At 36.7% G+C, this 12,639-nt stretch overlaps 4 protein-coding genes across 4 annotated transcripts; 2 read left to right on the forward strand and 2 right to left on the reverse strand.

The window, feature by feature from the left end:
• Nucleotides 1–121: 121 nt before the first annotated feature.
• Nucleotides 122–5,063, forward strand: LOC135164707 (SH3 domain-containing protein 19). Its single transcript, XM_064125320.1, has 6 exons — nucleotides 122–336; nucleotides 893–968; nucleotides 1,420–1,543; nucleotides 1,857–2,609; nucleotides 2,900–3,160; nucleotides 3,279–5,063. Exons 1-6 carry the CDS (start codon nucleotides 306–308, stop codon nucleotides 3,417–3,419), a joined length of 1,386 nt encoding a protein of 461 aa, XP_063981390.1. The 5' UTR covers nucleotides 122–305; the 3' UTR covers nucleotides 3,420–5,063.
• Nucleotides 4,457–7,600, reverse strand: LOC135164709 (uncharacterized). Its single transcript, XM_064125321.1, has 6 exons — nucleotides 7,143–7,600; nucleotides 6,493–6,844; nucleotides 6,188–6,404; nucleotides 5,941–6,123; nucleotides 5,586–5,769; nucleotides 4,457–5,472 (listed from the first exon to the last, which is right to left on the reverse strand). The coding sequence occupies exons 1-6, from the start codon at nucleotides 7,181–7,183 to the stop codon at nucleotides 5,139–5,141; spliced, it is 1,311 nt and encodes a 436-aa protein (XP_063981391.1). The 5' UTR covers nucleotides 7,184–7,600; the 3' UTR covers nucleotides 4,457–5,138.
• A 128-nt stretch (nucleotides 7,601–7,728) lies between these two features.
• On the reverse strand, nucleotides 7,729–11,571 carry LOC135164712 (cysteine-rich hydrophobic domain-containing protein 2). The gene is made up of 4 exons (XM_064125329.1): nucleotides 11,039–11,571; nucleotides 10,357–10,567; nucleotides 10,019–10,135; nucleotides 7,729–9,804 (listed from the first exon to the last, which is right to left on the reverse strand). Exons 1-4 carry the CDS (start codon nucleotides 11,155–11,157, stop codon nucleotides 9,754–9,756), a joined length of 498 nt encoding a protein of 165 aa, XP_063981399.1. The 5' UTR covers nucleotides 11,158–11,571; the 3' UTR covers nucleotides 7,729–9,753.
• A 230-nt stretch (nucleotides 11,572–11,801) lies between these two features.
• LOC135164713 (signal recognition particle 9 kDa protein) lies at nucleotides 11,802–12,599 on the forward strand. Its single transcript, XM_064125330.1, has 3 exons — nucleotides 11,802–12,064; nucleotides 12,186–12,254; nucleotides 12,451–12,599. Exons 1-3 carry the CDS (start codon nucleotides 11,993–11,995, stop codon nucleotides 12,544–12,546), a joined length of 237 nt encoding a protein of 78 aa, XP_063981400.1. The 5' UTR covers nucleotides 11,802–11,992; the 3' UTR covers nucleotides 12,547–12,599.
• The last annotated feature ends 40 nt before the right edge of the window (nucleotides 12,600–12,639 follow it).

A 12,639-nucleotide genomic window follows, 5' to 3' on the forward strand; every position in this document is an offset into this window, starting at 1 on the left:
TCCAAGATGCACAACGCCATCAAAAAAAAAAATGGAAGTGACGACCTCTGTATTACATATTCAGAAGTATGCTAACGTCAAAAAAAAAAATCTCCTTTACCGACCGGGAAAAACCGCTGCTGAATTCAAAAGAAAATGGCGACACACATACGGGACACGGCTTCTCGGATATCACCTTGCAGGTTGTGAGTGGATTTAAAAAACGGTTACAACATCCATCCAGTGTACAGTGTATCCCGAGAAAAAAGCGTCATGTGAATAATCCTAGGTCACAGCATTCACTTTGATCAGTAACTCCAGTGAAAATGTTACGTGGAATACGTTCGAAAAATAATGGTACGTTTAATTACCTCACAATGAACTCTACGCCAATAACTAAACATTTATAAATAACGTGGTAATGTCAAGTGTTAAAACAAGTACATCGTTTTGTGCAGAATGGCAATATCCCTTGGTGTTATTACACGGCACCCCTGGGTGACGGTTACTATCTGTAATTGATTAAGAAATCAGTTGAGCATATTTCTGGCTTTTAAAAAAAATGGGCGTAACGGCAATTTAAAAAACTACATCTGTTAGCGGATACAATGTTTTTTTCAACTCTTTTCGATTACTCTCGAATCAGAGCTTTATCAGTTGGGATACGCAATTACCGGATGCCTAGAAGTTGATATATATACGTAATACGTCTCTTTCCCTCTCACTGGTTGTTGTTCTTTTCTTTCTTCACGAGGCATTTGTGATTTTTGTACGTGTGTGATGTTCGTGACGCTCGGTACTGCTCAGTGTCAGGCGATTGACGCTCGTGTCAATGCTAAAACGCAACTTGCATTCATGCTGCATTTCCTGTCACAGTAGTATACAAACTGTCAATTGAATTTTTCCTATCCAGAGATGCCTATTCCAACGAGAGCAGCCCCCAAACCACCTGGACATCTGGGACAGCGGAGCATGGCCTGGAGCACCAGGTAATTGTTTCAATATTTTTTAATTATATCTTTCAGTATTTTTTAATGTACTGTTCAATCCATTGTTCGAGCGTCACGCCACATGGGAAGTCAATTCACGTTAAGATTTTTTTCTAAAGGTTTTGCTATTCCTAAAATATAAAAGAATTGTTTTATGTTTTTTTCATGAACTCAGCAATTTTTCCATTGATGACAATTCCAACGAGTCATACACTGATAAAAAAATTTTATTGAGATGTTCTTCTTGTGAACGAAATTTTATGTGCTTGGAGGAATTCTAAACTGATAATATTCGACAAAGCTATATTTTTCTATTAGCCTAAGGGGAACAGAGGTGTCCAATTTTCCCCATTAGTCTTCAGTTGAATTTACTCATCTTCCGCTACCAATCAGCGCCGAATCTATCCAGTTCAAACAGGAATATTAATTTGCTACGTCAATGCCATTACAGTGATCCGTTTGGACCTCTGACAATGCCCCAACCTGTCCAGAAAAAAAAACCACCACCACGGCCTCCGCCTCCTCGTTTCCGTAAAGATAATTTACAGGGTGCGATTGATAAGTCAAGAAAACCAGTGAGTACACCACTCGTATTCTTTATACTTTTATTTTTAGAACTCTGGGTATATCTCTTCATTGTCTGACTTTGCTTTTTACCAGTGGGCTACGTGACATATCTTTTAATGACTCGAGTAAAACCAGTTTTTGATATTTTTAATACAATACGTGACTTTTAATTTGCGGGAAAGTTGAGTAGAAAAACTTTTTCTTCCTCTTATTCATTACAATGTAATGAGCATGATGAATATCAATTGACGAAGTGAAATGCTTGCGTTACGTATCAAGGAAGTATATGACAGTTGTTTTGATACTTGTTATTTTTACCAGACAAGACCGACCGAGCTTCTGGGCAATTTATTTGGACTCAAAAATACGTCGAAACAACAGCAAGTGAATCCATTATTAGCAGGCAATCAGAGTAGACCACCGAGTACAGGAATTCCACACCAGAATTTTTTAGAGACAGGTGTTTCCCTGATTGATCTGAGTCCCCCGGGATCACCCACATTCACGACTCGATCGAGTAGCGATGGCGTGAGTGTCGACAGTTTCGGGAGCGATGGAAATTCAAATCCATCCGTATTCACCAGTAGTGGAAACACTTCTCAGACCGAAAGTGCCTTTGAAGATGACTTTGATTTCTTCGGTAGTCTAAATAAGCCAAAGTCATCGACACACGATCCCTGGAAAACGTCGACCAGTTTCGACGCTTTTTTGCCAGTCTCAGGGGTCACGAATGGAGTTAAACACGTTGGAGATGCTAATTTTTTTGCTTTCAATGGAGAAACGTCTGCAGGGGGATTGTTATCTGCCACGAGTCATGCTCCCACGATGCCCACCATCATTCGGGCACGACCTCCAAAGCCACCAGCGCCTAAGATTTTACCTACTAGTTTAGCACCAACAGTCACGAATTTCGTTGCCAATAGAAAAAGTGAGGACTCAGCCGCCTTCGGAGAGGCTTTTTGGCCGAACAACTTTGAGGAGACTTGTGAGAGGACCAATCCCTCACCACCTATGCCATCTATACCACCTCCAGCACCTCCAGCTGAATATCTGAGCGAGGTGGGAGAACCTGTGGTACGTGCTCACACATTGATTTATTTTAATTGTTATGTTTAAAAAGCGAAAGTCTCTATGATTGCGCGTCAATCTCGAGGATGCGTGACTTCCGAAGAACTTGTTGGGAATTTTTTTTTAAGGAAAATTTTCCCAGCTTTGATAATAATGATGAATTACTCACTCCATTCGAGTTCCAAAATTGAAAACTTTTCACTTCCCTTAATCAAGCACTAGTACGATTTGCATTAGAACATCTACAGTAAGCGGTATGCCATGCATTTAAAGCTATTTTTAAATCAATTGTTCAGGATAAGAAGCAGCCGCATGGAATGGCGTTGTATGATTTCCCCGTAACGCAACCTGATGACCTACCACTAAAGGAGGGTGACATAGTTATCTTGAAAAGGCAGATTAATGATGAATGGCTAGAAGGTCAAGTTGGAAATAGGATTGGAATGTTTCCAGCCAACTTTATTGATATTATTGTTCCATTACCTGGGGCTGCAACAAATGTTGTCACCGCTTTGTATGCATTTCCTGGAGAAACGTGGGATGATCTTCCCTTCGAGGTAAATACATCTTGTATATGATGATAATCTCCTCATGAACGTAGTCGGCATAGATAAGGCAACTAGCCAAAAAATTGAAATTTCGAAAATTCTAAAGAATTTTTTAATGAATTTTTAGGAAGGAGTGAACATCAATGTTTTGTCCAGAATATCAGACGACTGGTTATATGGTGAATACAAAGGTAAGAGGGGACAATTTCCAGCGAATTATGTGAATCGAGTGCCTCATAATCTACCCAAGTATTCTCCAAGCTCATGAGACAGTTCTAATTAATGTGAAGGCAAAAAAAATATCTATACACATTTATTCTGCGTTGAAGGGATAAAATGTGCTGAATTTATCCTAATGAATGTGACAACGCTGAAATAATATCGATAATTAATGATTGTGGAGCAATACGTCAAGACATCTTTATTCTAACTCAAAAAAATTGATGAATCATTACTGAGATACTAACTTAATTACTGTCAAGACGTGATAGATCGACTCATGTTTCACCACTTCAACACAGACATCGCAGTGACTCACTGACAGTACTTGAAAAGAAAATTAAATAGCCTAAGAAAATCATAAGATGTTTATATTTTTGGTAAAAATTAGGATAACCAATTTTATTCCCGTGAAATACTCTCTGAGCGTTCGATATAATTACCGGCCCTCCTTCCCCGAGAACTTATTGATTGTAGTGAACACTGCCCAAAGAATATTCTCTGTGAATTTCGAAGTGGTAATATTTATTGTGAAGAGTGAATTGGACGTAACCGAGTTTAGGTTCCAATCCTGCGCCTTTTTCAGAGGCAAAAAAAAATTAATGGCAAAAAATCAACGAGTGGTGTGCGCTTCTACTTTTTTTATGGCTCTTTGAGAAATGGTTGATTAGGATCAATTGTACATACGGAGTATTCGAGTCTGGAGCGAGATATTTTATTGCTATTATTACGCTTGCGATATTGTTTTCTCTCCGATGAATTGAGTGTGTTGTAACTACACGTGAAGCGTGTGACTTCTGTTAAGCATATTAATTCCTGTTTATTCATCCGAACGAATGAGAACGGGCTTTTTGTATAGAAGTTACCGGAAATATTACGACCTGATATTCTGGTGCAATAATTCATGAGGAAAGATATTCTTTGGCTTGATTGAGGTACTTATCAGTGAATAGTGTCGGTGGCGTATCCCTTCTAATAAATAAATTATTTTTTACACTATTCACGAATCATTTTTAGACAAATATAATTGATTTCCAATGCAGGAAAAAGTCAGGCAACCAAAGTGAATTTAAGAGGAAATATTCATAAATTTTATGCCAGTGATGCCCCAAAAAAATCATACGAGACGAATACACAACTAACAACAGTCTCATAAATTCTATCTCATAAATTCATGGACCAGAATGAGTATGGTGAAAATAATCAAGTGTACAACTGTGTGGATTTGCATAATTTAATTTATAGAAAAATAATAATTGTCACTAATTTAGGTTTTCATTGTGGAGGTTGATCCTGTACATAACTCCGTAATTAATTTCATACCTGAATAATAGGTGTAAAAAGGGTGCTAGGAAATGTCTTGAAATTTTTCATTGTTCTGCCTGCTGGATGTAACGAGGCTTTTGTAATTGAATTTGTAAAATTTACGTTATTAATTTTTTATCGTTCGACTTCAGTATTATTTGCTTGAAATATCAGGATAGACATAATCATTATTGGGACCAAATTACTATTTTCATTATATAAAATTTTTAAACCCTTGGGAATATTTGTGCGCCAAGTCTATATTTATATCACAACAGTGAAAAAAAAGTGTGAAAAATTGATAATAATTTACATCTTATAATATTATACTGATGTAGAATGTGATATTTTATTTTGTTCAATAATAATTAATCGATAAACTGTGCAACTGTACTTTCATTTAACACTAGAGCCATGATATATATTAGAAATGCAATGATTATTTTCTTATGTAGAAACAGTCTCAGAAACGTGTGTCGCTTCTCTCCTGGAAGCTCAAATTATGAATTTCCAGTGATACATTATTGCTGACCCGGGGCTCAGTGATGGCAATGACTTGTATCACTATAATATTTGACCGCATCGGCAGCAAATTTCGGGTGAATTTACAGCAGGATCTGCAGCGTTCTATATTTCTATCATAGATAATCTTCTTAGTCTTTCGTAAAGCGTTTAAAACACGGTCGCGAAATTTCTTTCCCGTTAAATAATATAGGAAGAAATTTATAACGAAATTCCAGTGGTAGATGTTGAAAAAAAATCCTCGGCACCATTTTAATAACAATTTTTCCTGAAGCCTGAAAAAAGTCGAATACGAAACATGTCAAGATCAGGGCAATATAAAAGTTGTTTCTATAATATTTCATATCTATTTCGCTGCGTTATTGATTACGATAATTTAAACTCATACCAGCTGATGTATTGTTCATTTTGTACAGGATTTTTCGATGGATATTTTATTAGAATAACATCCCAATAGAGTTCCAGTGTCTCGACAAATCCAAATGGAAAAAGTAGAATCAAATAAACGATAGAAACAGCAAACAAAGTTTTGCTGGTTCGGCTTACCAAGTTCACCGAATTTCTAGTGGTCCCTGTTTATGAGAAAAAAATCAGAGTTTAATACAAATTAGATGCTCATTAGAGCTCGGAATTTCTTGAGTAGTTCTTCTTGAGGAATCTCGAAAATCCGAAAGCATAGACCGATTCCTTAAACCGTTCTTCACTTATTTCATTTTACCCATCCCTGGCTCATAATTACTTACTAGTTAGCTGAATGCGGATTAAATCAGACTTCCGCATATGAATAATGAGCAAAACATTCCCCAGGAAGATAAACAATGACGGTAACCAAGTGGAAAATGCAATGTACACGTACATGGAGCTGCCCCAGGGCGTTGCCACTTGTTGACACGGAATGAACTCGAAAATGCTATCCGATTCATATCCTGTTTATAAAAATCACATTAAATTTTTTATCGTATTCATCTAATAAAACAACATTCATCTCACCTCCAGAAAACAATTTCGTGAGGGAAACCGTGGAGCTGATACAGATTACGCTAATAATAGTAATGATAACAGATCTATCGTGATGTTTATTTCGACTTCTCAGTGGAAAAATAACTGCACCAACTCTGGCCCAAGTTAATGACACGACGAGCCATGTTGACGTTATCTGAAAGAACTCCATCGTCACCGAGTACATTCCACACAAAAATCTACTAGTCTGCAATTAGAAATGAATAACAAGCGTGTACAATGATGTAACCAGGTAATTCCACTCATTGATTCCTTCATCTGGTCGATCTAATTACCATGAATAGGGCATTGACCCCTGACCACCGGGATCTAGCGATGCCCACTGCATAATTGAATATCAGTGCACCATTATCTGATATTGCAAGTGCACGTAGGTAGAGCGATAACCCAGAGTCACACAGGACCAGAGTGGTGAGCATACTGAATGATAAAACATTGAGGGTGACACCGAGCACTATTATAAACGGTGTTACATATGTCAACAGCGCACGAACAATTTGGACGAGAGGTTGCAGATTCAGCCAGTAGACTCTCACTGGGCAGGGCCAGATTGCTTCCAGGTCGGGGCGGGTGAAATCGTGGAGGAAATCCAAGACTTCGAGTGGTATCGGGCAAGTAGTTTCATTTCTGGAGGATTATTCATAGGGTTTTAAAATATTGAATGGAATCCCATTAGTGCTATTTCTCTAATAGGATATGAATGTCCCATTAGAATTATTAGTGACTCATTAACTATTTAAATTCTCATCAGTTAAATGTGATCTCAATCGGTCGCTCGTCACTGTCCAAATGCCGGAAAATTGAAAATCAAAAATTCCGAATAGGAATTTCAAATCTATCGTCTACAATCGGTTATCTACATAACTCATTTGTAATTGCTGCTGTTCATATTTACATTCACTCACTTCTAAAAATGAAAACTTACCTGGGTAAGACGTCATTTATCACAGTAACATTAGTTGCCATGCGTCACGATTGAAACCTAATTTATTCACATATAATCCCACGCAGATAAAAATCCAGCAATTCTCGGCACCTTAGTGGAACTTTCTTTTCTTACTTCGCATTATTACAAACTTGACAATTAAATCAAAAGTGAATATTCACGATACAATGGATATGAATCTTTCCACAATGCCGATAAATGATGGAAACAAACACTCGAGATGTGTCCCCGCTATTACATGACTGAAAAACGAATGGCTCTCTCGCTAAGATGCTGATTTAACACACCTGTGGTCCATTAACATAACACAGAATTCTTCTTAGTAAATACAATTTCTTCGCAGATAATGCAGATGATGAGTGACAAGCCTGAGATGTTTGAATACATATGTACACTTGGAATATTCATGCACGAATTATAGAATAATGGTGGGACCTCTGGAGGATTTGCTTGAATGGGTTTCACATTTGTTTGTTTTTTTTTCTTATTAAGAAATCATTCAAGAGCTGCAGAGAATCATTCCTTTTTGGGTATGAGGGGATATCTAATGACAAGAAAAATGCAATTTCATTTTCATTTTACTTTATTCACTCATTATCACGTTACTCTGCTCTTGTTATGCTGTCAACAGCAAGCAGAACGATGAATTATGTTCAATTACGCTCCCTGGCCCTTCTGATATGACGAATTATCTATAATCCTACGGTGTAAGCGTTCGATTACAACTGATACAATGAATTATTTACAATTACCTTTTTTAGGAACTGATGACTATACATTACGTTCTCAAAAAATGATTCATGAGCAAAGGCACACGTCGACACCACGTTTATAATTTAATCAGTTTTTTTTTCAGGGATTTTACTCGATGACGAACGACTACTATTCGTTCAAATGATATCTTTTACTCAGGCATTAAGTGATCATCCACTTGCGCCAAATGTTTCATGTTCTCGCTGACGTGTTTTTCCCATAATTCATCAACAATTTGCGAGTAACGAAAAAAATTCTCGGGGATTGTGTTCCACTGTCTGCGTTGTAATACTTATCATATTATTTGTACAATTAAAAATATAGTTTTAGCTAATTTAAGATGCTTTCTTATAATGAATTCATCAATTCTGCGATGATTTATTGCTTCTGCGAACACTACAAATGTAAAACAATACGGCAAACGTTCGTTGAAAACTTTCCAAAATTTCATCTCTACATTTCCAAACGCTGCTACCGATAACATAAATCCTGTATCATATGTAAAAAGGCCTTTGATACCAAACAAATCATAACGCTAGTCTTTATTCTCATCACAGCCCTCTAAGGACAGAAATTACTTTTGAAACCATGGCCGATCTATCCTGTTATCAAGATTTCATGAAAATGTCAACTGAGATGAAAGACTACGCGCAACGTGTGTTCTCAGTGCGATGAACGAATTCAATGAGGCGAAAATATGCTTTATAATATATAAATGACACAAATAACATTACAGAAGATCAAGGCCAGCCAACTGTGAGATTTTTAACGTGATGAATAATTGAATTGAGGACCTGCGACAATGGTAGAGTGCGCATAACTTTTACGACACAGTTCACATTTTTTTTAACGGAATTTTAACGACGATTCATTCGAAAATAATGGACATAACATTTAACAGATGATAAATACGGATCTTAGATGTAAATCTCTGAACAGTATGTATTGACTAAGAAAACACACATTATATTCTGTTTTAAAAAGCACGAAAAAAATATAGAAAATATTGCACTGCCTTGAACATCTTTTCTACGACGAATGTCAATTAATTCGAAAAAACAATGAACGATGATTTCTGATCGATAATGCTCAGTCTGCACAAATTAAATCTATAAATAAACTATTAACTCCTCAGTTTAAAGGACTCATGATTTGGAAAACTCACAGTTATCTGCCCTTAAGCACACCTTAAAGAATAGCACGTATGGTACAAATGAGTGTCTTATCATTTTTCTATCACTATCTATCACCTCGTGGAATCAAAACTAATTGAAAATGTGATAAACAGTTTCATTGTAATTTTTTGACGATATTTGATCATTCAATTCTGTAAAAATTGAATAGAACTGACGGACAATTTGAAATTCGTCGAAATAAACCACCCTTCATCCATAATTTCGAATTTGAATGATCAATACTATAAAACCCATTCGATGTTTCGTGAATAAACACACAACACGTCTACGCTTCATTACGTCAGTGGCCATAACAGTAGTTATAACTATCTACATTTTCTCTTAACGACGAAAAATAATGAATGTGATGTGTAATAAACTGTTGACTTCGAATGTATCTCGCATTTGTATAAAAATTTACGCACTATTTTTCACAAACCACACAGAGGCAAATCCTCAACCCCAATGTTTCAGGTGAGTTAATATCAATCCATTACCCGATGTATCTGCAACGCACCATGGTATGTTTAGTTTTGTTATTTATATTTACAAAAATATTCTCTCTCATCGTATTGCAGCTTTGCTGTTATTTTGAGCTCATTGCTCCGGTGAAATGTCGACGATTGATCTTTGAATCTGTTCGCAAAATGACGTTGTGAGGTCTAGTCAGGTCTATATATGGGGATTTTCGGAATAAACTCGATTAGAAGTACCTGAAAGTTGTAATTTAATATTAGGACATTGGTCCATTAAATTCGCAGGGAGGAGAGTCACTAATTGATAAAAATCCGGAATTCTTCCTCTATTAACTAGGGAGCGAATCGCGGTAAAGGTCAGCGTGTAATTCACTCGCCCATAATTCCCGCATGAACAATTCCTATCTCTTTATCCAGTTTCATTGAAATATAATTGAAAGGCTTCACTTACGTATTCCATCATCGAAGAACTATCACACCTCTGCTTCGTCAATCTCCAATGTAATCCCAGTTTATGGTAAAGTCGACTATTCTCCCACTCAAGTAATTTATTCAATGAATGCTGGGTCTGGAAATTAATGATAATGACATTATTTAAATAATCTGGTCATTATCTTTGGATTGACATTGTTCAGACAATTTATTCGAGAGACATTTTTTTTCTGTGCAATTCAGTGATCTGAAAGACAAACAAGTTTTGTAATTTGATATGACGTTTGATAATCCTGCTCCCTTCACCATTAACACTCCCCCAATTGACTTATCAACCCTGCAATAATCATCACTTACTCTTTTACTCAAACAAACGACTGGCCATAATGAACATCCCAACGTGCAACAGCAACAAACACAGCCACAGAAAAGCCATTTAACATTAACAGGTAATGTTTTCTTCAGTACACTATTAACCCGCATGACCGTGGCTTTAAATTCCTCAGGTGCAACTCTTGAAACCAGACCGTTTGGAAATTCAGCCTCGAATCGGTTACTCAGTCCAAACCTACGAGCAAATTAAAAAACTCAACCTCATGACAACAATAAAAATGGTGGAGGAATATCTTCACAATTGGGACAGCCTTATTCAGAAATCAGAATTATTTGGTTAATTGAAAGTCCATTTGTGATTTATTAGTTTCTGGACAATTCACAGGTCGTTTAATATTGAAAAATTCTATTGCTGTCCATCCTTGCTGTAAAAATGAATTGAATCGTCCCAGTCACGTCTCGCTGCGCTCGAGCCCATGAATGAAAGATTTAAAAAAATCTCATACGATGAATAAAAACTCTCTCAACCCTCGAGAGAGCCAGACAATTTCAGTGTTTCACTGTTTTCTGTCCAGTCTCCTTTGTGACGTTAAGGGTATTGGCAGGGTCACAGACCTTGAAATCATACGCGAGTTGCAGCGTGAGAGGACTGAGATGAGAACAAAAAGAAAACAACAAAGGAGGAATTTTGAAGGAAAAAGCGTACACTGTCATGTTACCAGCCCCACGAACTACTATTGGATCTGGCACAATAGTCACATAATGATCCTCCGAATTTTGTTCACTCTCCTCTTCCTCCTCATAAATAGCATCGAAATCTGCCATCTCTACTCACACCCCACGATTTTCCACTGTTTTCATGAATCTAGCCACTTCACTCACGAAAAAAAAACAATTCAAAATAACGATATACAGGTTATTCCACAAATAACGCCCGGTAATATCGATGGCCAATTAAAGTATAAAAAAATTGTCTGGTAAATCTATTCACAACTTTTGGGTTATTTTTGTGAATGTGCGAGGATGCATCCTGATTCATTGGGTCATGATACTGCAATGGTATCGTACGCCAATGCCGTCACAACACTACGACTAACGAGGGAGAAAACAGATAGGCCGAGCAGCCGAGCACTGCGGATAAATGCGGATTATCCAATGGAAAAATCTGAAAGTATGGCCAACAATGTTGCCACTACTCAGAAACCGATCAGAGACAAATCTCCCACCAAATCCCTGACTTTCATGATAATTAATTAATCCCGCAATGGTTTACAATTTGTGTTCAGATGTTAAGAGACCTCCAGCCAATAATAATGATAAACATGTTTGGCAAATCATGGGCTGATTGTGAATTGATGTTTAAATTTTTATTTCGTCTGTTGGATTGCGTGCAGTGATAAAGTAGATTATGTCACATCTGTTTTATCAATAAACCAGCTATTCTAGTGTCGTTGGCGGCCCTGTGAGGGTATCCCAGTCGGAAACCCCTCCACGTGAGCACAAATGGCGAAATGTTTCAGTAACAATAATCTGTCATTTGATTTCCTATGAAGTAAAAATCGTTGATAATAAATCTCAATAGTTTTTTAGGCTTTTATTAGGAGAAAGTAGTGAAGTACTGATTTTCATAGCATAAACAGTTGATTTATTTTTTTTGAAAATGACGTACATGAATTCTTGGGAGGAGTTTGAGAAGGGAGCAGAGAGGTTATACCTTCAGGATCCATTGAAGGTATGTAATTACTATTCGTTGCATTGAATTATTACACATTCATTAATGAACGGTTGAAAATGATCAGTTGCTCTTGATATATTTGATTATTTGTTTCGTTGTTTGGTTTATGGAATTACAGGCACGTTACTCCATGAAGTACTGTCACAACAAGGGAGTTTTAAGCCTCAAGTTGACTGACAATAGAACGGTACGTGAGAAATGATTGCACCTGTGGGTAGACTGGACTAATGAGCACTTCTAATTTTTTTACCTGTACTAAAAATGTTCCTTCGTAATTTCAATTTTGAAAAGTCACAGTGCTCATGTTGTCCCATCCTATACAGTGAAAAAAAATGAGGAAACTATGCAGATGATTTTAATAAATATTATTTCGATTTTTTCAGTGTTTGCAATACAAAACTGAAATTGCTCAAGATCTCAAGAAAATGGAGAAATTCATAGGGAACCTAATGAGGCACATGGCATCTAAGGATAATTAAATATCCAATAAAACTTAGGTACAATATATTTTTTAATAAAAAAGTTGAAACAATTTGTTAATCAATCTAATCATACTATAAAACCTGCTTCTC

The sequence above is a fragment of the Diachasmimorpha longicaudata genome, chromosome 7 (genome assembly GCF_034640455.1).
Source record: "Diachasmimorpha longicaudata isolate KC_UGA_2023 chromosome 7, iyDiaLong2, whole genome shotgun sequence".
Taxonomy (NCBI): domain Eukaryota; kingdom Metazoa; phylum Arthropoda; class Insecta; order Hymenoptera; family Braconidae; genus Diachasmimorpha; species Diachasmimorpha longicaudata.